This window comes from Rhea pennata, chromosome 27 (assembly GCF_028389875.1).
Source record: "Rhea pennata isolate bPtePen1 chromosome 27, bPtePen1.pri, whole genome shotgun sequence".
Classification (NCBI taxonomy): Eukaryota; Metazoa; Chordata; class Aves; order Rheiformes; family Rheidae; genus Rhea; species Rhea pennata.
This window is the reverse complement of record NC_084689.1, coordinates 3,105,749-3,131,193: the sequence shown is the minus strand read 5'-3', so window position 1 is coordinate 3,131,193 and position 25,445 is coordinate 3,105,749. Positions and strand designations below refer to the sequence as shown.

The following is a 25,445-nucleotide window of genomic DNA, read 5'->3' as shown; positions in this document are numbered from 1 at the left end:
TTAAAATTAGTATATTCTAACTATCTTGATGATCTTCAACTCCAGTTTAGGGGGGAGCTCTTACCTGCAAGCCTGGGCTTTCCTTTCTCCTAATCCCTTGTGCCGAAACTTCACTTTGAACATTACTGTTGGATGCAAGATTGCTAGAATTTTGTCCTGCTAACTGCCTCTTTTTGCAAATGAATTCAACAGAGCCTTAAGTTTTAATAATCTAAACTGGATAGCCCTGCTGGCAGGACAGCCTAGATATTGTTTCCTCACAGCATGGGGGATTTACCAGGTCGAAGAACAGTGTTTTCAATCAGACTTGTAACTCTGAAGAGAAGAAAGGCCTAAAACAATCTGAAAGGGAGGAAACTAAAACTCAGCAGCTCCTTAGGTAAAGGCAGCGTTAAGGAAGTCACGTCCTTTTCTCTAACAGCTTGTAGAAACCTGAAAATCCCAGGGCTTTATTTCACTTAAACCAAGTTCTCTGTAAATTGCTCTGGCAATGTTCTTGTTTTAATAAAGAGAGGACCTTAAAAAGAAAGCCTATCTGTAATTTAACCTTTAATGAAATCAATGTTCCACTACTAGAGCGAGCTAGAATTGGGCCTTGTCATACGCAACCCGTTTTATCGGCGGTTGGACGCAGCTCCGTTTTCGCAGTACGCGGATTCACTGAATGAGTAAGTTTCTCCAGAAACGGGGCTTTTTGTTTTCTGACTCTACTAATTCTCACGAGGCTGCTAGTCTTGCTGGACAGCTGGCACGGGTCTGCCCCTTGGGCAGCCCGGTCCCGCCACGTACCCGCGAGAGCTCCCGCTAGCGTGATGGGAGCTGCCAAGGCAAAAAGGAAACCCACCTGGGTCCACCCGATACAGCCCTTAAACCCACCTGGGTCCACCCGATACAGCCCTTAAACGGACAGGAGAGAGGCCCCGGGTGGGGCGCGCGCTGGGGGCAAATGCCAGGTAACAAGGTGCTGCCAGAAACATTTCTGGCGTCTGAGCGTTAACAAGTTCGGATGCTTAGCAGGCTGCTGCGATGTCCGTTCCCGGCCGGAGACGTGAAGAACGCTGGAAAATTTCCAAAAGAGACGTCCGATGACCCCTCGGGGCTGCGCGCAGGGTTTGCTGCCGCCCTGGGCGGAGGCCAGGACCCTGCTGCGTCCGCGGGGGGAAAAGCGGCCTCCCGTCGGGGCCGCGCCGGGGGGGGGGGGGGGTGGGCAGCGGGGGCGGGCGTGGGGCGCCCCGGCCCCCGGCCGAGCTTCGCCTCCGCGCCGCGGGGCGCTTCGGCGGGCGCTCCGTACGCCCCTCCTCGGGCGGACTGCCCCTCGCCTCCGAAACCCGGCTGCTGCCGGATCCGTCCGGCGCCCGTTCCAAGCAAACTCCGTCATTTTGTTATTATTATTATTATTATTATTATTATTATTATTATTTAAATTCCCCGCCGCGTTGGGGCGAACCCAGCCGGGCTCGTGCGGGCGCCCCGGGCCCCCGCCGGCCCCGATTGGGGCAGATACCGTTAAATGGAGACTGGAGCTAGTTGTGGGGGGGGGAGGGGGGCTCTCGGAGGCCCCTCGCCGCGGGCCGGGCCGGGCCGGGCCGGGTCGGCGCGGGGGGCCGAGGCAGCGGCTGTTGCCGGCAGCCTCGGAGAGCGGCGCCCGGGCGGCCCGAGCTGCTCGGTTTTACGGGAATTCCTAGGAATTGCGCTGCCCGCCCCCGCCGCGGGGTCCCTGCCGCCGCCGGCCCCGCCCCGCCCCGCCGCGCCGCGCCGCGCCGCGCTCGTTCCCGCCAGCGGCGGCCAATGGGCGGGAGCGCGCGGCGCACGGGGCTTTTCCGCGCCAAACTCCAAAGCCCGGGGAGCGGCGGCGGCGGCGGGGCGCAGCGCGGCACCGGCCTCGGCCTCCAGCACCACGGTGAGTCCCGGCGCGGCGCGGTTGGCCTGGCCCGGCCCGGCCCGGCCGCTGACAGCTGCCGCCCGCCCCGGGCGAGCCGCCCCGTGCCCTCCCCGGGGCCCGACCCGGCCGCGCCGCCCGCCCGTGGCCGGCGGCCCCTGCCGCGCGCGGGACGTTCCGGGGTGCGGGGCGCCGCCGCCCCTTTGCCCCCCGCGGCCCCCTGCCAGCAGGGCGGCGGCCGCCCGCGCGGCGCCCCGCGGCTCGCGGCGCCGCGGCCCCTTTAAGACCCGCCCCCCTCCCTTTCCTTTCCCTCCGCCGCGGCTCCGCCCCCTCGTTTGCATAGTCGCGCGAGACCTGCGGCGGCCCCCGCGAGAGCGGCGGGAGCGTTTCAATTGTGGCGCGAGATACAGTTGGCGCGCGCCGCCCGCCCGCCCGCCCGCGAGGCGGCAGAGAGGCACGGGCGCAACCAAAGCCGTTAGGCGCCGGCGGGGGGGCGGGGCGAAAGGGCGAGGAGCCAATGGGCGGCGGAGCCGGCCGGGCCGGCAGCCAATGAGGCGGGAGCGAGGCGCGGGCGGGCCGGCCGGCTGGCGGGCCGGGCGGCGAGACGGGGCCCGGGAGGGGCGGGGCGGGGCGGGGGGGTAGGTTGAGCGGTCTCATTGATTCGGCGGAGCGCGAGCGTCGCCGCGGGCCCCGCCGGGCCGGAGCGGGCCGGACCGGAGCGGGCCGGGCCGGGCCGGGCCGCGCGAGCGCCGCGGCGGGAGGGGGCGGTTCGCCGCGGAGCCGAGCGGAGGGGCGGCGGGCCGCTGCCTCAGCCGCGGCGCGGCCCGCGCTTTCTCTGTGGGCAGGACCGGCGCCATGTGGATCCAGGTGCGCACCATGGACGGGAAGGAGACCCACCGCGTGGACTCGCTCTCCAAGCTCACCAAGGTGGAGGGGCTGCGCCTGCGGATACACGAGGTCTTCGGCGTGGAGCCGCACCGGCAGCGCCTCTTCTACCGCGGCAAGCAGGTACCGCCGGGCGCCGTGACAGCGCCGCGCCGCCCCACCCCCACCCCGGCGCTCGCGGCCGCCCGCTGCAGCTACTTTTTTTTTTCTTTTTCTTTTTTTCATTTTTTTTTTTGCGTGAAATCTGCGTGTTTTGCTGCCATCTAGTGAGCGCGGAGCTGCCGGGAGCGGCTCGGCTAACGGCGCGGCCCGCGCCGCCCCCCTCGCAGCGGCGCGCCCGCCGCAGCCCCGCGGCTGTTGCCGCCGCCGCCGGGGCCCTTCCGCGGCCGCGTTCGGCCCGCCGGGCGCGGCCCTCGCTGCCCGATGGCCCCGGCGTCTCCGTGGAAACTCGGCTTTCACTCGGGCCTTCGCGATCTGACGGGCTGTAAAAAAAAAAAAAAAAAAAAAAAAAAAGAAAGAAAGAAAAGAAAGAAATAAAAGTTTTCAAGACGCGGAGATTTGGAGATTTTACTGCCTCGACGGCTGCAAAGAGCTTCCCGGGATTCGGGATCTGCAGCTCTGCGAATTGAGGCGGCAGCTCCTCGCTGTTACATACCCTTAAATGAAAATCTTGTTTGGTACCAAACTCACTGTGTAAAGTCGTGAGTGACTCAGTAGCGTGTTACAACAGCAATAGTACGTTTACTAGTGCAGCTGTGTGATGGCTTTTTTTCCTCTTTGACATAAGCTAATGCTTGCACCCTGAGCAGTATCAAAGTTAACAGAAACTATTTTCACGTATGTGTCTTCTCTGTATACGTAGTATTGCCCTGATATGCCATGGACTAAAGACATTTCTGAAGCAGCAGTTGTTTGTGTGGTGTTTGGAAACTCATTTCAGAAAGAGTGGGCTGCTTTTGACTGCATTGAAATACTATGATGACGAATGGGGTGAAGCATTTTTTTCCAGTCACTTTTCTTCACCTTGCCCCCAAGCCTAGGAATATTAGAGCTAGATATACGTTATAATTAGCAGGCTTGAATGTGAAATATGGGGCTACGCCTGGACTAGCTTTAATCAGGCAAGCTTGGGTACCAGTAGTGAAAAATAAGGTAGCAGAGACTTGTACATGAGCAAATCTATACCATTTCTGAAGGGCTTGTATTGCCTCGTTGCTGTGGTGTTGGTGAGGATCTAACCTGGCTGCACATTCGGCTGCAGCAGTTGCACCTTTTGTGGTTTTCCACAAAGTGATATGAGAGGACTGGTCCTGGGTACTGACCAGCTGTCAGCTTTGCTTATGCTAAAGTCAGTGCAAGTAACTAAGGTCAAAAACATTTCAGCAGAAATGATAGCTCTTTCACTAAAGAGGCACTTTACAAAGACAATTCCTCTTAGTGTAATACCAGCTCTTAAGTTTAGGCATGATTTTTTCCCTTTTTTTTTTAGACAGAAACATCTATTCAAGCTGTTCTAGTCGTCATCCCTCTGCTGTGCCCATTAGTGCTTAGCCTGACTTTTTGAATCATTAGAAATGTTCCCATTTTTGTTAGTTTACGTTATAAAATGATGTCAGGAAAATACTTCTTAATTAAAAACAAAAAAAAACAAAACAAAACAAAAAAAAAAAAAACAAAAAAAACCCCACACACCTCTTTTCAGAGGTACCTCCTCAACTGCTAGTACTCTTTTCAGACTGTCCTTTGAACTCCTGTGGTTTTATATCCTATTTGCAGTCTGCTTTTCCATTTATCTTTGCATCTGTTGTTGCTTGTGCTCTTTGGTAGTGCCAGTTATTGACAGCAATAGAATGTTTGTGATGTCGCTGTCCTTTTGTTAAGAAGAAAGAAGTGATTTCTGATTCATTCTTGTATATCTGAATGATGAGTATTCATCTCTAAAGCAGAAAAAGTCCGTATCACTTCCTGTACAGTCAGATTTCCAGGGATTGTTCCATAGCCATTTTATGCCATAAATCAGAACTGATTTATCATAGTGATTCCTGTGAAGTGTAAATTCTTGTGGTTTTGCTCTGTTTCCCACTGTTAGAGAACAAAGCTCTGGGGGTTGCTTTTCTGGTGATTTGGCCTGGAAAGGGATGATCATTTCCTGTGTAATTTCTTAGTCAGACCTTAAATATGTGGTGAAGCTTGTCTGAACTTCTAAATGCACTGTAGGCTCGAGTACTATATTGTAACTCTAAAATGGTGCTCCTAAGAGTTCTTGCAAAGTAATTATGAGAGACCTTTTTGGTCATCTGTACTTCTATTACTATTTGCTGGGACAGGATCCTGATTTGACTACATATGATGCCAGACTTGGAAAATATACTTTTAAAGTTAGAGAAAGTGTGAAATTAGGACATGCCTGGCTATGATAAAAAAGTGATTAGGTAGTTTCAGATTGAATTGAATCTTTTTTGGTTTTACTTTGAATGGAAAAATTGCATGTTTGCCTGGAGGAAAGTAGGTGATTAACTAGTTCTTTGACTCCCACATCATGTTGCATATAATAGAACAGCGTTTTAACAATAATCTGCAATATGTATACAAATGCAATGTAAAGACCAGTTTGCATTATGTTCATGCTATGGAATGCTTCTGAATTAAGGATGAAAGTTCTTCCATTAGAGTTCATAGGTAATGTGGAATTATCTTTAAATCTTGATAGGAATGTTGGGGAGCTGTAAGTCTCTGTCCTTCTCAGAATTGTTAGTTTTAGTGAATGCATTGCACACCTTTTCAGTTCTCAAAGAACACAGTGGATTAGCCTGGATAGCAATTATATCGTAGCATGGATGTTCTGTTTCTCTAGGCTGTAAATCCAAATCCTTTGAACAAAGAATGTTTTAAATAGTAAGAACAATCAATAAGTACCTGTGTTGCTGAAGAACTGCCAAGTTACTTGATGTTAATGGTTTTCAAGCGATGTGATCTCGCTTAGCACATAAGCAGTTACAGCATGATGGATGGCTTTGAGTCGGAAAATCTCAGCTGAATTAAATAACCAGATTGCTCTGTGCTTTCACCATAGATGGAAGATGGTCACTCCCTTTTCGATTACAGCGTTGGATTGAATGATATTGTTCAACTATTGGTCAGACAAAGCCCAGCAGTGCTTCCTGCTGTCAGTAAGGAAAAGGATTCTGAACTCTCAGACACAGACTCTGGCTGTGGCTCAGGCCAAAGTGAATCTGACAAAAGCTCCCACAATGGAGAAGGTGTCATAGAACTGGAGGGCCAGCCCAGCACAGCCGCGCAGCCTGACTGGGCTGACCCAGGGTTTGGCCTCTATAAGGTGGGTTACTGAAAAATGAAGATTACTTAAAACAGCAGCTTGCAAAGGAGAATGTTTTTCTGTAGTTGAGAATTTTTGAAAACCTTTCATATCGTAACTGTGTTTTTCTTTAAAGGGTGGGGGGGAATTCCAAAATGCACCTCCTTTCAAAACTCAAATAAAAGCCCAAACCAACTCACAAGCCAACTAAATGCAATATGTTTTGGGTCAAAATACTTTATTTTTTGTTTTATCCTTTAAATTAAAATTATGTTGATCTCTTAATATTTGAAGTGCTTGTTTTGATTTTTGAAACTTCCCTGTATTTCAGTTTAGAGGGACTGGATCTGTCAAAGCTGGAACTTTCTTGAATGACTAAAGAAAATAAAGGAAAATCTCAAACAACTGTTCAGAACTATTTTACTCATCTGTTTTAGTAGACCTTATTACGGACCTAGAGATGCCTTTGCCAGGCTATGAGCAAGACAGACAAATTTGAAAGTCTGGTACAGACTAACTAATAATGGTTCGTACTAGATGACAAAGCGATTTGTGCATGTTGCCCTAGAAAGGGTTTTTAGCCTTAGAAGTTCAATCTGAGAAGAATGGAGTGGTGCACAAATGAATTTTTGCAACCATCGGTTATATTTCTTGATAATGGTGAGCTGCTTGAGATAGTTAAATCTTCAAGTAGTTTTGAAATCAGTGCCTAATTTGAAAATCCATTTTGATGAGTTGCATACTTTGCTTTGTGTAGATCAATGACTTGGTTGATGCTCGAGATATGAATATGGGAGCATGGTTTGAAGCCCAGGTTGTAAATGTGACCAGAAAAAAACCTACAAATGAATCAGCTGGTAGTTGTGCAGAGCCTGATCGGCAGACAACCGTTCCTGAAGAAGATGTAATATATCATGTGAAATATGAAGAGTGAGTTTTGTTACTTTCTTAGCTAATACAGTTATTTAGATTGTGATGTTGATGGAGAATTTGATTATAGAGATCCATAAGGTGAAACAATAGTGGGCTGGCACAGTAATTATGTTACTGAGCCCTACTAATTGTAAGACAAACACGTTGTTGGAATATGAGATGCAATTGCCCAAGTTTTAGATGGGATGAAGTATGAAAACAGTTAAAACTGTCTGATTCTGTCTGTGACTGTTGGGGAGAAGGAAATTATGTTCTCAGCAGTGTTCTTGTATGTTGTGCGGCACTGGCTTTTAAATTAACCTGTCTAGATATAATCTATTACATATAACAACTTCTGATGTCAAATTCAATTTTTCTTTTCTGCTCTTCCATGACCCCTTGTATCCCAAAAGCTATCCAGAGAACGGAGTTGTAGAACTGAGTTCGAAAGATGTACGTGCTCGTGCACGGACTGTTTTGAAGTGGCACCAGCTAGAAGTAGGACAGGTGGTGATGGTCAACTATAACCCTGATGAACCAAAAGAGAGAGGATTTTGGTATGATGCTGAGATTCTGCAAAAACGGGAAACGAAAATGATCAGGGAGATAAATGCAAAGATATTACTTGGGTAAGCAGTTCTGAGAACGAAAATACGGTATTCCACAACTGAACTCCCTAACTCTGCTTTTGGTTTCATTAGGTCTGGTGAGTGACAGTGTTTTTGATGCATCATTTTTTGAGTAATGTGACAAAAATGCTTGGTAGAGATGAGGAGCTGGACTCCTCTTTGGGTGCAGTTTTGATTAATTTCTGTTGGAGGAATTGGAGGCCATAAGGAATCTTGGGGCATGTTGATCTCTGGACTTGTACGCTGCTGGGAGGATGGAAAGCACACCCTAGAATGGAGCAACTGTTCTACCTGTTTTTAATTTCTCTGTTAGTTTGAGTTCAGTCCATACTACTATGCCTTCAACGCCTTCCTCCACTAGGAGGAAGAGAATTGTTTACTGTGTTAGCTTCATGGTCCATAATGATTTTACAGTAAATTCAGTGTAATGTTTCCTGTTAGATATGCTAACATAGGGTAAAACCTCACTTCATGCCAATAGTGAAAAGTTATTCCCATTCTTTTCTAAAGGGCAAAAGAGTCAGCATTTAAGGGATGCTCAATTTCAGGCATTTCAATTTCTTTTTTTCTTTTTTTTTTTTTTTAGTTGTAGTTAGTTTAGTTGTAGACTTCCACAGTTCCTGTTGCTGCAATTATTTTGACATTCTAAAATACAATAAGAATTAATTTGAATTCTTTTTGGGGGGGAAATATATTACTAGGGATAATTTGAATTTTAGGAGTGTATGGATTCTCATTAGGACAAAAGGGAGTACTTTTTTTATTATTATTATTATTATTGTGTGAGCACTGTTTGTTTCCTGGTGGTGCTCTCGTGCCATTGTCCTAGATCGTGTGATGCCCTAACAGAGGTTTCTTGTGATACAGAACTAATACCAGAGCAATCTGCATTATTGATGTACATGTGGAGCTGTGAGTTCATGCTGTGTTATACTTTCAAAGTCCAATCTTTTTGACTTTTATAAATTTCCCTTTGTAGGGATGCTGGTGATTCCTTGAATGACTGCAGAATTACATTTGTGGATGAAATTTATAAAATTGAAGAACCAGGCAGCGTTTGTCCACTTAGTGCCAGTCCATTAAAACGTGAGTTTGTTATATAAGACTGTATTTTACACACAAGACCTTTCTTGTGATTTACTGCTTACAGTCATATGATACCCTTAAGGACTGAGAGTTCTAAAACGCATGCGATTGTGACTACTTCAACTATTTGTCATATAAGGTAGCGTTTTCTGGAGTTTGAAGAAGGTTGTGGTTTCTTTTTGCTAACAGGACAGAATGGACCTGTGTGTAAATCTTGTAAGGACAACCCGAACAAGACCTGCAGAATTTGCGCTTGCCATGTCTGTGGAGGTAAACAAGATCCAGATAAACAGCTAATGTGTGATGAGTGTGATATGGCTTTCCACATCTACTGCCTCAACCCTCCCCTTAGTAGTATACCAGATGATGAGGATTGGTAAGTTACAAGTGTGCGGATGGTGTCACAATTAGCATGTAGATCATGAGCAGAAAGCAAGGTCTAGGGGGTTTAATGATACCTTTAGGTGGCGATATTGTGACTTTATTAGATGAAGAGATGTGTGCTCCTGCTCCGTATTCTTGTTTTACTTTTTTTAAATAGGACTTCGTATTTTCTTTGAACATCGACCTAGTGAAAGCCTGTTTTTTCAGGCAGTGACTTTCAATTTTTTTTTTCCAATCTGGGGACTCGAATACTTTTTTCAAAAAACCACAGACACCTATAAACCAAATGCAAACATGCCAGTAGGCTTAACACCTGTGACTGTTTTTTGTGGGTCCCTTACAGGAGTCCACAGGCCTTTGGTTGAAAACGACCATAGTAGGTTTTCTTCCATGTGTCCTGTTTCAGCATTTTATGCTATTTTTGACATAGCTGATTTCCTGACTGATCACAAGTGAGTTACTTCATTGTCCTGTCTCGTTTCAAAGGCAAAATTTGTTAGATTATAACTCAATATGCTCTGGGGAATTCTTTTTTTTTTAATTTAAGGTTTTGCTACTAGTTAATTTTCATTGACTGGTGACTTTAGGTATTGCCCTGAATGTCGAAATGATGCAAGTGAGGTGGTTTTAGCAGGAGAGAAATTAAAAGAAAGTAAAAAGAAACAAAAGATGGCATCTGCTAATTCATCTTCACGGAGAGACTGGGGAAAGGTCAGTTTAAAAGTCACTGTTTTTGTTGTGAAGAATAGTGCATGTTAGTTCCTCGTAATTCCTGGCTGATTGGTCTTGCTCTTTGAAACAGGGTATGGCATGTGTTGGTCGCACAAGGGAATGTACCATTGTCCCTTCTAACCACTATGGACCAATTCCTGGGATTCCAGTTGGCACCATGTGGAAGTTCAGAGTTCAGGTATGAAACTGAATCCTGGAATGAGCCACTGGAAGGGGAAATAGGATTCATAGAAGTCTTTTATGAGAAACTTGAAACTTTTATCCCGAAGCATGTGTCACTGGAGGTGTATCTGCAGAAAGGAAGGAATTCTGGCTTTGTCTAGATCAAGTGTTCCATAACTAAGGTTGTATTGTGCTGGCATTTCAAGGTGTTTTATGCTTTTTGTTTGTTTGTTTTGAGACTCAAAACCCTCCCAAAGAACTAAAGAAGCTTACTTTCAGTATTTTGTCTTGGAGATGCATGGTATCTCCAACTTCTTCTGTTGGTGAGGGTCTCCTTCAATGGTTTGGATAAATAAAATAGATTTTTTTTTTTGTCTTGTAAGGTAAGTTGAGGAAGACTGAGCACTGAAATAACTATCTTGTCTTTCAAGTTTAAGATTAAAGTGGCTATTCTAAGTCTTCTAAAAACTATCCCCTTATGCAAGCATTTCAATATCTGTAGTGTTCTAAAATTCCTGGGTTTTTTTAATAATAGGTCGAAAGACTCAAATTTCTAATCTCACATCAGAAAGCCTTCCATGTATTCAACTTACTGAAACACCCTAATACGTATTTTTGAAAAGTACTTTCTTTTTCTGTCCTCTCCTGGATGTTTTTGGATGATGGTGGTGAGGACACAGTTTGACCCTGCTATATATTCAAAACAAATGTGAGAGTGCTATTAGTTAATTTAGTTCCAAGACCACACGTAGTCATATCAATCATAGCCTCTTGAGAGCAGTTGCCTAGCAAAATTCTTTTTTTTTTTCCTCTCCTAGGTGAGCGAATCCGGTGTTCACAGGCCCCACGTAGCAGGTATACATGGCAGAAGCAATGATGGTGCCTATTCCCTGGTGCTGGCAGGAGGCTATGAAGATGACATAGTAAGTGAATCTTATTTATTTTTGAACACCAGGCTAACTCCGTGTAGTTAAAAGAAGGAGTTGGTCTTAAATGCTTTTCACGTTCTGTGTCAGACGTTTCTGCGTCTTGATGATATTTACGTTCTTCAGAATAAAACTAGGCAAATGAAATCTATAATGTAGCTGCATGCATCAATCTGAGAAAGAGGGTCAGCTGAATTCAGATTAACATCTGTGTATCAGCTCTTAATCCAGAAATCCTTATCTGCCTTTTCAGACTCTCCATTTCATCCACAGTTTGAACACAGAACGTGGGTGGATACGTATTTTGCCAGATCTTCCTGTGTCAAAAGTGTTAGGCACAAAACTTGAGACAGAAGTGCTACTTCTCAATATACCTGTCAGCTTTGCTAGCCAAACCTAACCCTAACTAGGCTTTACCAGAGATTACTGTACATTCTTCCTACAGATCACCAGTTACTAGCTGCCCAAAAGCCCGTTAAACCTCATGGTAAACAGATGGCCACAAACGTAAAATATACCTGGACTGATATTGCACGTTTTAATTCTGCATTACAAGGTCATGTGGCGGTGCAAGTACTGAGATATAAGTTACATTATCTTTATCTGGAACGTATCATGCACTTGCGAGCAGATTCTGTGGGAGCAGTGCACTGCTATCTTGGCAGAGGTCTCTCTGCATTATTAAGGTGTATGATGAGACAATTGCCACTGACTTTTCTGTGCTCTTATTGGCAATATAAGAGAAGACCATAGGAAACTAACTCTGGGAGAGCTAAATAGAGAAATCATTTTTCCTATTTCAGAATACTATGTTAAAACTACCAGATGAAAACACTCATCTCATGCTTTGTTTTGAATTATTTTGTGAACATGTTGAAACCATCCGTGTATTTTTCAGGATCATGGAAATTCCTTCACGTATACAGGGAGTGGAGGTCGTGATCTTTCTGGAAACAAACGTACAGCAGAACAGTCTTGCGATCAAAAACTCACCAATATGAACAGGTTGGCAATGCTCACACTCCGTTCTTAAACTTAGTAGCTGGCAATCTGTCAACCTGAAAAATTCTTTGTCTAGTCTATGTCAAAAGAAACTATCTGAAAAAAATTTCAAAGTTAAATTTCTTCTGCACTGTAGACTGTAGATCAGTTGTGCAATGGAAGCGTTTCTTCTAGCACACAATAAATGAAGCAGAGTTGTAAATGGGGATTAGTCTCAGATTAATTTTGACTGAAATTTAAGGAACAGAGAGAAATTAGTGTAGAGGTTGTCATACTCTCCTGAAGAGCTTTTCTGTGAACCATTTTGAGAGACCGGATTACTTGTAAGTTCTAAACTGGACTTGGAAAAAGTAAGCATGTTCTTTTGGTTTGTTTGTTTGTTTATAAACTGTTACTTTTTACATATAAGTGTGTTTTTGTGTGGAGAAGGTAGCCCATGCAATTACACTGGGATAATATAATGAAAAATCTGCATATTTAAAATATAGTCCCTAGTAAGGATGCTTAATAATCTTCTTCAGAATTCCTGTCATAATACAAGATACTTGAAAGTATTATTTAAAACAAAACAAAGCTTGTCTGCATTCTTTCCTCAGATGAAATTCAGCAAGGGCTCCTTTTGCACCTGGAAAGTGGTGGTAGCTTCCAGTTTTCTGTAGACCATTGCTATGGTTCAATACAATACTGATACATTACTATTTTTTGGTAATCAGCTGTAGCAATGTGTTACTCACAGCAACACAATGTAGCTAAATCTTTTACTTATTAGACGAATTATGTATGCTGTCATTTGCTTTATCCTCCTCTGATTCTGGAGCAGTCTATCTGGTAGATACGTGACATTTAATGAACTTTCTCTTACAGAGCTCTGGCTCTGAACTGCAGTGCTCCCATCAATGACAAAAATGGAGCTGAAGCCAAGGACTGGAGAGCTGGAAAGCCAGTTCGAGTGGTGAGGAATGTAAAAGGAGGCAAACATAGCAAATACGCTCCAGTAGAGGGAAATAGATATGATGGAATATATAAGGTAAGAAAGATCTGAATTCTCCTATTGAATTCGGGAAGGATAATTTAGTTATGGTAAAGGAGACTTTATAGCTTCTAGTGGACTTATATCTGGCTGTTTTTAGGTAGTAAAATACTGGCCTGAGACAGGAAAATCTGGATTTTTAGTGTGGCGCTACTTGCTTAGGAGGGATGATGAAGAACCTGCTCCTTGGACCAAAGAAGGAAAGGACAGGATGAAAAAGCTTGGCTTAACGATGCAGGTACTCTTTTGGAACACTGTCATGCTTCCACTGGACTCGCAAGGATTTTTCTATTATGCCTTCTTCTTGAAGATGATCTACTTTGTCTTATGTAGGAAACTAAGAATTAGGACAGTGCTCCTTAGACTGAAGGAAACACTAATGCTTTCAATCTTGTGGGTTGTTTGTTTTCTTTATACATCAGGAAGCTAAACAGACAAAACTTACTTTCTTTTACTGAATTTTTAGTCTGAATAAGCACTTTGCAAGAGCACGACAGGGAAGAAGTGTGTGTGTGTACATGTGGGTTTCTTTTTTTATTTGTTACATGCTGACAAACGCTTCAAAACACTAACTTTTAATTTCAAAAAATGCCATTTTTTCCTCTTCAGAATTAGGTTTGTAGGAAAAATGATAGGAAAACCGATAATGAAAATTGGAACAATTCTCAATTTGTGATATGAATTGGCAGAACTTAATACTCATTCCACTGAGCTATGTTTTTAATATCTAGACTACACAGTAAATGTAACTCAAAGCTGACTGAGCTAGTATTCTAATTATTCTGCTGATAATGTACAAATCAAATTCTGCTGTTAATTGCAAATGCACAAGTTAGTGAAAAGAGGGAAAAAAAATACTTAAAACTTGAGACAGAATTAAGCCAGTAGACTTGAACAGAGATTGTTAGTACTATTTGTAGCCATGGATTTATCACTTAAGGGAAGAAAAAAAAAAAAAAAAAAAAAGACTCCTGGACCAAAGGATGTTCCAATTTTTAAGACTTATGTGACCAGTCCACAGCATCTTAGGTTATCAGTAACTGCTAACCCATTTATTTTTGTTTCTTATTAAAAAAAAAAAATCTGTTTCAATTAACTTGTGTAGCAAGGTATTGTCAAAGCAATTAATTTCTTGTTTAACTTTGTAATACTCTAGTGATGGTATGTGAAGTCTGAAAAGTTAACTTTTACATTAGACTTGCTTTGAGCAAGGGGTCAAACAAGATGACTTCCAGAGGTCATCTTTCCAATCCCTAATAGTCTGTAATTCTCTGAATTGGCACGTTTGCATTGGATGCTTTTTGTTTTGTTTTTCCTGTAGTATCCTGAGGGGTATTTGGAAGCTGTTGCAAATAAAGATAAAGAAAAAGAAAATAATGGAGATGATGAGTTTGATACCCCGGGGAAAGGAAAGAGGAAAAGGAAATCAGCAGGTTTGTGAAGTAGGCAAGTGACTATAGCAAGCCTTGGAGGTTTTTGTGTATTTTATTTAGTCAATTTTTTGTGGTTGCTTTTTGTTTCTTCATTTAAGAAGTCGCATTTTTCTTTCAGGTGGGGAGGAAAAACTCATTACCTCTCCTACAGGGACTCCAAAGAAAACTAAAGTTGAGCCATACAAGCTGACAGCTCAGCAAAAATCTCTTATAAAAAGTGATGAAGCCAATGAAAAACTGTGGAATGAAGTACTAGAAGCTCTCAAAGATGGACCGGTGGGTCATGCTTTTTATTCAAGAAGTATTGTCAATTAATTATTATACTATTACTAGACCTTAAACCTCTTGACTGCATAAAGAAATAGCCTCAGAACTCTAGCTTTTTCTCTTTTTTTTTTCCCTTTTTTCCTTTCAGTGTAGGCATCCACAGGATAACTTTATAGCGCTGTGTTTGAGGTCAGTTAAAGATAGGAGCTTGTTAATGTGACTTTTTTGTTTATGAACTTTGTAGGAAAAAAAAAGACATGATGGCCAAAATAATAATTACATTTTACAGCTTTTTTGAGTGTGTCTTTCAGTTGCTTTGTATGATGTTTTTCCAGAGGGTAATAGCAGTCAGTTGATTCAAATGTTTTCTTTACAGAAATTTCTAAATAAAGTCGAAGAGGCCTTCCTGTGTATTTGTTGTCAGGAGGTTGTTTTTCGGCCAGTCACAACTGTGTGCCAACATAATGTGTGCAAGGTGAGTAGTTGGTATAACTGTATTGTATAGCAGCTGAGCAGCAAGCCTTGAACTAACTAGTCAGTCATAAGAGAGATTTCTTTTCTTTTTTCCCCGGTAGTTAGTCTTTTATCATTAGTCAGGTTTATATATGGAATTAATGATTCAGTAAAGATTCTTTGTCATAGAAAAGTCAAAGTTCCACTATAGTATTGTTATTATTTGATTTATTAAAAAGATGGCAAGAGAAGTTCTCTGTAGGCTTTAGTAGTGTAATCGTATGAAACATCCATACCGTATACTTAAATACTGTGCCTGGGACAAACAGCATCGGAAGAACATCATTGCACATAATGAAAGAGAAAAATAATCTCAACTCCAGCTGCTTGCCTTGTATTGTTCTCGGCCATTCCTGGTTCTAGTCAATACCTGGGTGAACCAGGACATAAAAGGCATCTCATTCTCTAGCAGAGACTTGTAAAATAAGCTAAATTGCATACCTGTATTTCTTCGCCATTTTATTTTTCTGTTTCACTAGGATTGCTTGGATAGATCCTTCAAAGCTGAGGTGTACAGTTGTCCAGCCTGTCGCTATGACCTCGGCAAAAATTACACCATGCAAGTGAATGAAACACTGCAGACCATTCTAACTCAGCTCTTTCCTGGATATGGCAATGGACGGTGATTTTGTAAAGCACTTCTAATTTTCTTTTGTTCAAACTTATTAATGGGTTTTCAATGGGCTTAATTTAAAAAAAGTAGTCTGTTCTCTCAGACCCCACAAAAAAAAAAAAAAAAAAAAAGCAAAAAAAAAGCTTAAAGTCTTCCTTGTTTTAAAAAAAAGGAACTATAAACTTTGAGGAATCTCCTTTTGTATGTTTGTGGGTTTTGTTTTTGATCTAAATGTGGCATTTTTTTTCTTTTCCTGAAACCTGCCATTCATCAGTACAGACTTTTTTTTTTTTTTTTTTTTTTTTTTAAACATGGACTTACAAAATGCTTCCGGTAAGGCTGCTAACATTTGTGAAAGTTCTCAGAGTGCCCTCCCCCCTCCTTTTTTCCCCTCTCCCCTTAAATTTTCCCCAAATGGCTTGGTTGCTAGAACAATCTTCAAAGTTTGTGGATTTGGCCATAAAGGTAGATTTGTGCATTGCCTTGGCAGCATTTTGATGCTCAGCTTGTACAAGATGGTACCTGGCTTATGTTCTATTACCGCAAGTGGATATTTACTATTTTCAAAGAACTTTTTTTATACATTTGACAAACTATCAAAAGCCATTTCCTGCTAATCTTGTGTATGAAAAAATAAAGCTGCTTGCATATAGCCAAGTAGTTGGAGCAATATGAAGTACTACCTCAGTTGGACTTCTCTCTTATTACGGAACTATTTGTTCAGCCAGGTGCTGTCTTCTATCCAGAAATGCCATTGTGGAATATACTAAAGCCATTCTTAAGTGCCTTTTGTCCTTTTTGAAAGACTGGGCTCTGAATCACCATATCCTTTTTTTATAAGCACTGATTTGTTTAAACTTGCCAACCGGATTTTATTCTTTGGATAAAATATAACACTGTAGCTGTATATGATTAACATGGATTTGCAAACTTTCAGGTTTCCTCCTAATGCTAGGTGTATTATGGTAACATGACTTCTTTGTTTGTTTGTTTTGCTGCATTTCTACCTGGAAATGGAGAATAACCAATTCCGATTTTTTTTTAATTAAACATTTTGCTTATTGTACATGACACCAAGAAGGCTTACTTTTGTGAATGGGTTCTTTTTCTACCATTACCAAAGTTTGCAGTTTAATACCTCAACATGACAGGGATGTTTTAATCACACTTTACTGCAGACAGACTGGAACAAATGTGCCTGTTTTTGGTTTTCTTAACTCTTACCCTTTTTAAAATTATAATGTTAATATGTTAGGGAAAAAACGTTTTATAGGGTTTTTGCTGAATTTGTCAATTTTTTGTACAATGTGCAAGTTGAAGTTCTCAAAATAAATATCTTTTCAGATTAAAGTATTTACTGTTTTCCTTTACCTCTCTTTCTCTGGTTTCTAGGCCTAGTCACTTGTGCCAGAATTGGTTTGTTCCATTATGCTAATCTTTCCTAGGGCCTACTATCATAATTATGATTTTTTCTAACTAAGGAGAAGTTGTGGAAATACAAGTTTGATGTTCTTAAAGATTTTGCTTTTAGGCAACAGAGAGAGGCATATATTCTGTTCAACCTAAAGAGAAAAAGTAAAACATGATTCTCCAAATCTTTCTGACTTTTTGGAAAAACTTATGTTAGTTTTTAATGCTGTGGATATCTAAATGGGAAGTTGGAATCTGAATTGGCTGCATAGTTAATGAAGAAAATGAAAATTGTTAGAACTGCGATGTCATGTGTCAGGTGACTTGATCTGCCTCTTTAAAATCAGTGTATTTTCAGGTCAATGTTAACTTGAGAAAACTTGCACACTTCCAATTTCAGATGTTTTTACTGAAATTGTGCTTCCACTTTTCATTATATATTGTAATGACAAGAATTTGAGGATGGGGGGAACTGAGGAAGTGTGTGTGTTTAAACAGAAAGAGAACCTGTTGTAATGACTTCCTTAGTATGTTGGTTTTTATTATTATATGGAATTTGGAAAGCAAACTTTGTTTTCCTACGTAGGCTTTCAGTGTAGTTTTCTGTTTTTCTTTGTTTATTTAGCATAAACTGCACTGAAGTTCTAATGTATGTAACTTGAAGACTTGTAGATGTCAAAACATGAAGCTGCCATAGCAGAATTATTGAGGTGTAAGGTGAGCTGGTATATGGCTTTGGATTGGAATGGGTTACTTTTATAGTGGTGGAATGATGCTTTTATTTCTTGTACATTACTTGTGCATGTATTTTGTAGGCATACATTTTTGTTATGGAATTCTACAGGGTAAACATCCACCATGTGATTTGGTGAAATGAATATTCATAGATAAGGAATCAGGAAGCCAGAATAACATCACTGAAAAATTATACAAGGATCTTCCTTCTATTTGGGGAATTCCTATCTTGCTTCCCAGCCAGTGTACAGAAGCTATGGTCTGCACTACTTAATTGGACACAAATTAAAAAATGCCCCTGATACTTCTTTACCCTGGCAGGCTTCCATGGTTGTGTAATTGCAGCAGGTTATCTGTTCCTCTGTGGTGATGGACTGTTGGAGAGGCAGGATGCGAGGAAGGTCGGGAGCCCTGGCGTGCGGGTGGTGCAGGCACTTAGGGCAACCTGTAGCTCCACCATCAGGGCAGCCTCTGCAGAACAAGGGGCAAACTGCAGCCAGCCTTGCCACCACCACCCACCTACCACCACCCACCACACTGTACAACCACCGCAGGGCCTTATCGCAGGCAGGGATAGGGAAAGGCAATGAAGTGTTAAGTAAAACCACTGATCTAACGAAGGAGCTGTTGGGGGCAGGAGGAAACCGTGCAGCGTTGCTGTCTTATGACTTTTTTTTTTTTTTTTTTTTTTTTTTTGCTTTTCACGAGGGGAAGCAAACCACCATGTGTGCGGGAACCAAACTCTATTTTTCCTCACACAAGCTGTCGGTAGAGCGAACAGGGCCTGGCTCCCGCGTGCGGCGGCCTTTCCCTTCGCTGACGGGACGGGATGGTTCGTCGGGGGTGACCCGCCTCACCGACCGCCGTCTCGCCTGGCGCTGAGGGCAAGCTCGGGCCCTGCCCTGCCAGCTTTACCCCGCCGGCCCAGCCGGTGCAGGGCAACGGCAGACGCTGATTTTACCTCAGGGTAAAAGCCCGCCACAGGGCACGACGCCGCGGGCCTGAGGCCTCGCGCTACTACGCAGCTTCCACCTGCCCCCGCCGCCATGAGGCGCTGCGGGGGGGGGGGGGGGGGGGGGGAAGGGGCGGGGCCTCCCCGCCCCATTGGCGCAAGGCGGCCGCAGCGCCCCCCCCCCCCCCCCCCCCCCCCCGCTCCCCACCCCAACCCGCCCGCGCGCTGCTGTGCGGCTCCTCACGTACTCACCGCCCTGCGCCTCAGCCGGAGCGCAGGGCCGCGGCGGGCTGACGGGCACCGCGCGCTGCCTATCGCCGCCCGCCTTGGCCAGCTCTCGCCCAATGGCAGCCGGGGGGAGGGCCGCCGTTTCCTCTCGGCCGTACTCGATTGGTCGGAAGGGGCTGAGCGACGCCAGAACGGCCGGCTGTCCTGCCTGTTGGTAGGCAGGCCGTTGCCCCAGCGCTCTCCACCAATCAGAAAGCTTCCTCGCCTTGTTGTTCGGTGCCCGGCAACGCCACGGGCCGCGGAGGCTGCCTCTCAACGGCGGCGCTGCCAATCGGCGCGGAGGTGGTGGCGGCGGCAGCCAATGAGCGGTGCGAGGGGGCGGGCAGCAGGTGCTGGCCGTGGGGTATTGCCGATATCCCCCACCGCCCCCCTTTTCCGCTCTCTGCTCCCCTCGCCGGGCCGCTCGGCGCTGTGGTGACCGGGAGCCGCGGGGCCGCCGCCGAGGGGCACCGCCGCGGGCTCAGGTACGGCGGCGCCCGGCGCCTTCTTCCGTCCCCCCTCGCGGCGGGGCCTGCCTCCGCGGCCGCCGCCCGCGGCTCCACCCCCCCCCCCCCCCCCCCCGGGGCCGGGGCGCTTTAACCCGCCGCGGCCCGGTGCTGCCGCCCCCCCACACACCACCGCCTCCCCCCGCTCCGTCCCCGCCGACCTTCCCCCGGCGCCGGGGCCTTGCGGGCGCCGAGCCCCCCGCCCTGCCCCGTCGGCCCTCCTCGGCCGCGGTTCTGCCTCTCGCTTCTGCGCCGCGGCCTGCCGCGTCGCCCGTCCCCTCCCGCGGCGCGGCGGAGCCCGGGGCCGGGGCGGCCCGCGCCTCCCGGCGCCGCTTTGTCTCGGGGCGCCGCCGCCTCGGCGGGGGCCGCTCCCCGCCGCCGCCGCTCGGGCTCCTCCGCCGTGTTGCACCTCAGGGGCTTTTATTTATTCGTATTTATTTTAGCGGGGCGGAGGGGGGAGGCGGCGGGAGCCCCCTCGACTTGCGGTGCCGCGGCGGCTCCTCCGCGGGCCCCGCGTTTGCGGGCGGTTGTTTCTGTGGGTCGCGGGTGTGTTTGTACGAATGAATAATAAATCAGCTGGTTGGAGATTTGCAGCATTTTTTTTTCCCCGCTGTGCGCAGCGAGGTGTTCGTGCTCGGACTCTGCTGGTAGAGCTGCGGTTTAATCCCCTCAGAGTGTGCAAAAGGCCTGGGTCCAGCGAAAAGCTGATAGCTGGAATACGCCAGTGGCCTTCCCTGTCCCTCCCCCCCCCCCGAGGCTGTCAAAGTCTAGAGTCAAAACTGGGCTCTCCCCCCCTTCCTAGTAATCCTAGCATTAATGGCAACCTTTGCTTTCACACATAGAGATTCTTTCTGCTTGCTTAGCGGTCCTAGGCACAAACACTGCACCATGAAAAAGTGAGACGCCCAGCTCCTAAGCAGTTAGCGTCCGCTGAAATTGTTTGTCCGGTCCTGCTCTGTTGGCTTTCCCTTGCTTTTAGCTACTTGGTTGCATTTTTTTTTTAAATAGGTAGAAAATATATGAGGTTCTTCTGTGATGTAGTGCTTGGCGGAAGGGGAAACTATTCAGGAAACCCTTCTTATTAAGGTGGTACTTACGCTTTCCTTTAAAGCTGTCTTTTTTTTCCCCTCTCTTTAAGATGGTGTGTGTAGCTATATAGGAGCTAGATATATTGCAGAAAGACTATTCTTGAACCCCTTTGTTTTGAAGGGTTAAAATCAGGAGTTAGTTTGGTTTTATGCATGTTTTTTAACTGTATTTTTTATAAAAGCTGCTGTAGAGAATGGATGCTGTTCAGGGACACAAACTGTTTTGTGCTGTTGTCTAAAGCCTGGAGCGTTGGAGTTCTGGTCCATCACTAGGTTGGCTTTGTGCTTGGGCAATGTAAATAGCTAATCATGTTGTATTAAGTTGCACCCTTCCAAAATGAAATTGGAAAAAGTTACTCTTTAAGCAAAATGAGTCAATTTTAAGAAACACTGTTCATATGAAACCTCTAATAGCATGTATGTTTGTTTTTCTTTTTTCCTCCTCCACAAAAAAGTCATTTCTTCCTTACAGACTTTTCTATTTTTGAGGTTTGGACTTACTTTCTAGTATTTTTCTACTGTTTTGTTAAAACCCATGTAGTCACTAGAAGTAGTAAGACTAGAATGTAAAATGTACAGTTATATTTCAGCAATTACATATTGTTGGCATACGTAGGTGTAACTGCTTTTTGACAGCAAATTCCAGGTTCGTAGGTTCTCTTAATAATTGAAGACTTTGAGACTCGTACACTGACTTCTCTAACGCCAGAAGGAATCAGTGGCCGTTCTTTCCCCATCAGTGGTGGAGGTTACTCCTATGTAAAGTATGTATAGGTGGAGGTACTTGATTCCCTGTTACAGAACTACTGTTCACATTTAAGACACTCACTTTTTTCGGAAAGGGAAATACCATCCAACACTCAGTGATGTATTACTCCTTTTTTTTTTTTACTAACTGAAAAGAGACCAAATGTGTATATGGTCTTGCATTAAAAAAGTCAGTTATATCATTAAGTTAGAACACGTGGGAGAAAGAACAAATTACTCACATAGGTCCTCTATGCAAAGTTTGACCTGAGAATGAATATGGTCTTTTACATGTAAGCCCTAATATATGTATGTATGTATTTGTATGTTAAAAATACCTTATATAAGAAGTTTCATCAACTTTTTGATGAGAAATTGATTGAAGGATGTCCTTTGATGGAAAATCTCACTTATTTTCCATAGAGAATGTTAGTTATTGGTCCCAGACAAAATAATTTACTGGCTGTAATATGCTGTAACTTGCCATAAAGAACTGAACTGCTGCTGGCGCAAATTTAATGAGAACTGTTTCTAGTGATACTATCATCTGTCATTTAATATATAAAGTAGATAGTGTGATTGTCTTACTGATCTGCAGATATTAAGCATTTTAAATTATGAAAAGTATATGCAATTACTCAAAAGTCTGAGCTGGTTTTGTAGAATATGACTTGAGAAATTTTATATTGGTTAAAAAAACCAGTTTGTCCAGCCACTCTGGATAAGCATGTTGGCTATATGTGGGGGTTTTTGTACATTTATTAATAGGTATGATTTTTTTTCTTGTAGGATGTTGAGCTGTGATACAATAAACAATGTGTTGGCATTCAAGTTGTTGTAATTAGGATTCAGAGTTTACATCCCATTATGAAGAGCAGGGAAGTTCACACTTGAGGAGAAATAATAGCACTGACTTGCTGCAGGCTGAGACAACCATGCACCAGTTAACACATTATGAAAGTCTCTTTGCAGTTGTAAGAACCAGAAACTTTATTTCATTTTTATTAATTCTAGGCAACATAGAAGAACTGCAGACTGGTGTATTTTTCACTCTTCCTGACTCTCATTTTAACATTTTGTCTTGTGCTGTTGAAACGGATCTGTAATGTCTCTTACTGTCTGTTCGTTCATTGTCTGCTTGTGCTATATGCAGCACTACTTGCAATATAGCATCTGTTAATATCAAAGATGGATGACGGCTAAGTATGTCACTGTGAGTGTGGGATTCTCTCAATGTGTTTGGATGCCATCAGGATTTTCTGTGGCCCTGCAAGGTATGCTTTGAAAGAATTTGTTTATCTTCTATTTAAAAAACAGAAGATGGTTTGCCTGTTTGATGCATTAGCAAACTGTGAAATCTTAGAGTGCTGCAAAATATTGGCAAAAATATTGTACATAGATTTAATGATTTTAATATCCTGTTAGTATTCTCTGTATAAGATTATTGCAGAGTAAGAAAGGTGTTTTTTCCTTTTTAATATTCTCCGGTAAACTGATCATTCCTTATCAAGATTCTTTTTCTTTCTTCTGGACCAAATATGTTGTGTCTTATCATGACTTGTGTGTAGAGTCAGTTATTACCATGGGTTAGTTATTAAAGTGCTTCTTTTCATTTATATTTTCATGGAGTAAATTATTCTCTTTTATAAATTATGAAGCTTCTCAAACATGTTCTTACTGGATGGCTGATAGTCCAGGAAAACACATTTGCGTCCTGTTGTACTATTTTTGTGTCGTATAAGAATGTATCCCTCAATCACAGCAGAAATGGCTTGTAATTTAATATTTTTTTTTCCTGCTGTGTCAGAAGACTAATGAGCAAGCCATCTCTCTGTTTATTTGGATGTGTAGGGTGGTTGTTTCCTAAATTTATTTGGGGTGGGGGTTGAGGTGGGGAGATTATACTTGAATATGGCCTAGAAAGATGATATTGGAAGTTGATGGTATGTTAAGATGCTCTCTTGAGATGTTTTGGTGTTCCATAGTTGGAACTGATGTTACTGCAATTTCTGATATGTAGTCAAGAGTAGTGGAGAGGCTTTTGGTGGATCTCTCTCTCTCTCTCTCTCTTTTTTTTTTGTGGTATATAAAACATTTATATGGGGAGTGTGTGTGCTATATTTATTCTGTGTTGGCAAAACAACTGGGGCTTCTTTGGCTTTAATGTACCTGTCAAGGCTTGAAGCTGTAGGTTCCAGAGAGAAATGGGTAAAATTGGGCTGGAGAACTTACTGACTATGAGAGATTAAAATTGTCTAATGTTGCCTTGAAGCTTATGTGGAACTAGCCTGTTTTTCCTCAAGGATTTTGCTTTAATTTAGGTTCTAAAGCATCACCCCTTTTGATCACAGTTGTAATTTAAATGTGTGAAATGGTTATTTAGATAATATATACTAGAATACTAGGTGAGATTTGGTGGGGGGGTTGTTTTTGTTTTTCCCCTTTTCTCTGTGAATATGAATATTTAAAATTATTTACAGGTTCAGTCCAGGATAGGTATTCTTGCTGAAGCACATTTCTGGAGTTGTGTGAGTGTGTTTCTGAGTTGCAAGAAGTACATACTACTGCTTGAGCCTGTTCTTTCCCCTGCTTTCTCAGTCTCTTCCTCAGTAGATAATTTTCTGGCAATGCAGCTGCTCTGAAGCCTGGAATCTGGGTCAGTGTGTCACACCCACTCTAGGCAGAACCTACAAGCACCTTGTGCAGGAATGCAACCAAAATTTTAAATTTTAAATTTTACAGTAAAAAGTATTTTCAACAATCCATACTCTGACTGACTAATTTGTTGAAATTCCAACTCGGTTTTACAAAAATCTGAGATAACCTAGAGAAGACATTGAGCAAGTTGCTGAGAATATTGCTGCAGGTTTCTAGTTCTAGCAGGTTTGCTGGAGGAAGACTTTGGGGAATTAGTCCTCATTAAGCTATTAATCTGATATAAAAATTACATTTTTGTTTGAAGTGGTGCAGTAATGAAGTTTTCTGGAATGCGTATGCTTGCTGATCAATAATAAGAATAATACACTGTGGACTGCATCAAAATATTCTGAGGTTTGCAGTAGCACTGCCTTGGATTCAAATGTGGAATGAGACTTTGAATTCCTATTTTGACTAAACAGGAATATAAAAAAGAGAGATTTTTCCCCTCAATTACTCCAGGTCTGAGGAAAAAGATTCTCTTTTTATTGTATCCTTGAAGTTTGAAATAGTGAGCTCTTAAGTGTTCTTCATATTTCAGCAAAGTGGACTCAAGCTGTATTGTACATCTGGCATCAAAGATGGCAAGTCACAGTAACACTTTTGAGCTTTGAGTTAATGTAGCTCCATGCCAGTGATACTGGGCAGAAAACAGATCCTAAGTATGGTTGTCCTAAAATGTACAACAGTGTGAGCAAAATATGGCTCCATATACTAAATTCTTGGGCCCTATTTTAAAGAGAGAATTAACTCAATCCATTTTAATTTAGAGGGCATTCCTCTCTCATGTCCCTGAATAACAATTGGGGTGAATCTCAAGAGAACCAGTTCAGATGAAATGTGTTTTTTTTTCTCCTTTCTGTTTTTTGTTTCTATACTCATACATGCAAAGATAATTACATTGACCAATAGCAAACTGAAATTTGTAGGATACCTAGATCTAGATTCTGTCTCAACGGTAGTAGTATGGTAACTGTTTTTTTTTTTTTTTTTTTTTTTGGGGGGGGGGGGGGGCGTTAGTTTACCTTTCCTGTTCAATAAAGGGTGGTTTACTGATTCCAAATTTAGTCAGAAATAAATACTACAGAAGGCTGTAGACTACATTGATTCAGGCAATAATGAATTGTTTTAATTTCTTACAGATTTGGATTTGTTACTCTTAAACATTCTGTACTTTTAAATGTGAATTCAGTGTTAAATAATTTTGCTACACTGTGAAGAAATATATGAGTAACTGTACACTTAGACAGCTAAGATGATTTTCTGAGGGAAAG

General features: G+C 43.4%; 2 protein-coding genes across 6 annotated transcripts in view; both read left to right on the top strand.

Moving 5' to 3' along the window:
* The first annotated feature begins 1,833 nt into the window (after nucleotides 1–1,833).
* Nucleotides 1,834–15,834, top strand: UHRF1 (ubiquitin like with PHD and ring finger domains 1). Its single transcript, XM_062596151.1, has 17 exons — nucleotides 1,834–1,900; nucleotides 2,725–2,887; nucleotides 5,838–6,101; nucleotides 6,838–7,010; nucleotides 7,406–7,621; nucleotides 8,601–8,707; nucleotides 8,897–9,083; nucleotides 9,679–9,802; nucleotides 9,894–10,001; nucleotides 10,804–10,908; nucleotides 11,810–11,916; nucleotides 12,778–12,940; nucleotides 13,044–13,181; nucleotides 14,265–14,376; nucleotides 14,495–14,652; nucleotides 15,020–15,118; nucleotides 15,636–15,834. The coding sequence occupies exons 2-17, from the start codon at nucleotides 2,735–2,737 to the stop codon at nucleotides 15,780–15,782; spliced, it is 2,361 nt and encodes a 786-aa protein (XP_062452135.1). The 5' UTR covers nucleotides 1,834–1,900; nucleotides 2,725–2,734; the 3' UTR covers nucleotides 15,783–15,834.
* Nucleotides 15,835–19,490: 3,656 nt separating this feature from the next.
* The window catches only part of KDM4B (lysine demethylase 4B), a 93,818-nt gene continuing 87,863 nt past the window's right edge, over nucleotides 19,491–25,445 (top strand). For all 5 annotated transcript variants that reach the window (XM_062596111.1, XM_062596107.1, XM_062596110.1 and 2 more), the window contains exon 1: nucleotides 19,491–19,618. The gene's annotated coding sequence lies outside the window, so the exon portion shown is untranslated. The remainder of the gene's footprint in view (nucleotides 19,619–25,445) is intronic.

Coding starts and splice junctions, on each gene's coding strand:
- UHRF1 (XM_062596151.1), top strand. CDS start 2,735: ATGTGGATCCAGGTGCGCACCATGGACGGGAAGGAGACCCACCGCGTG. Junction 9,084..9,678: donor ATACCAGATGATGAGGATTG/GTAAGTTACAAG, acceptor TGGTGACTTTAG/GTATTGCCCTGAATGTCGAA. Junction 11,917..12,777: donor AAACTCACCAATATGAACAG/GTTGGCAATGCT, acceptor TTTCTCTTACAG/AGCTCTGGCTCTGAACTGCA.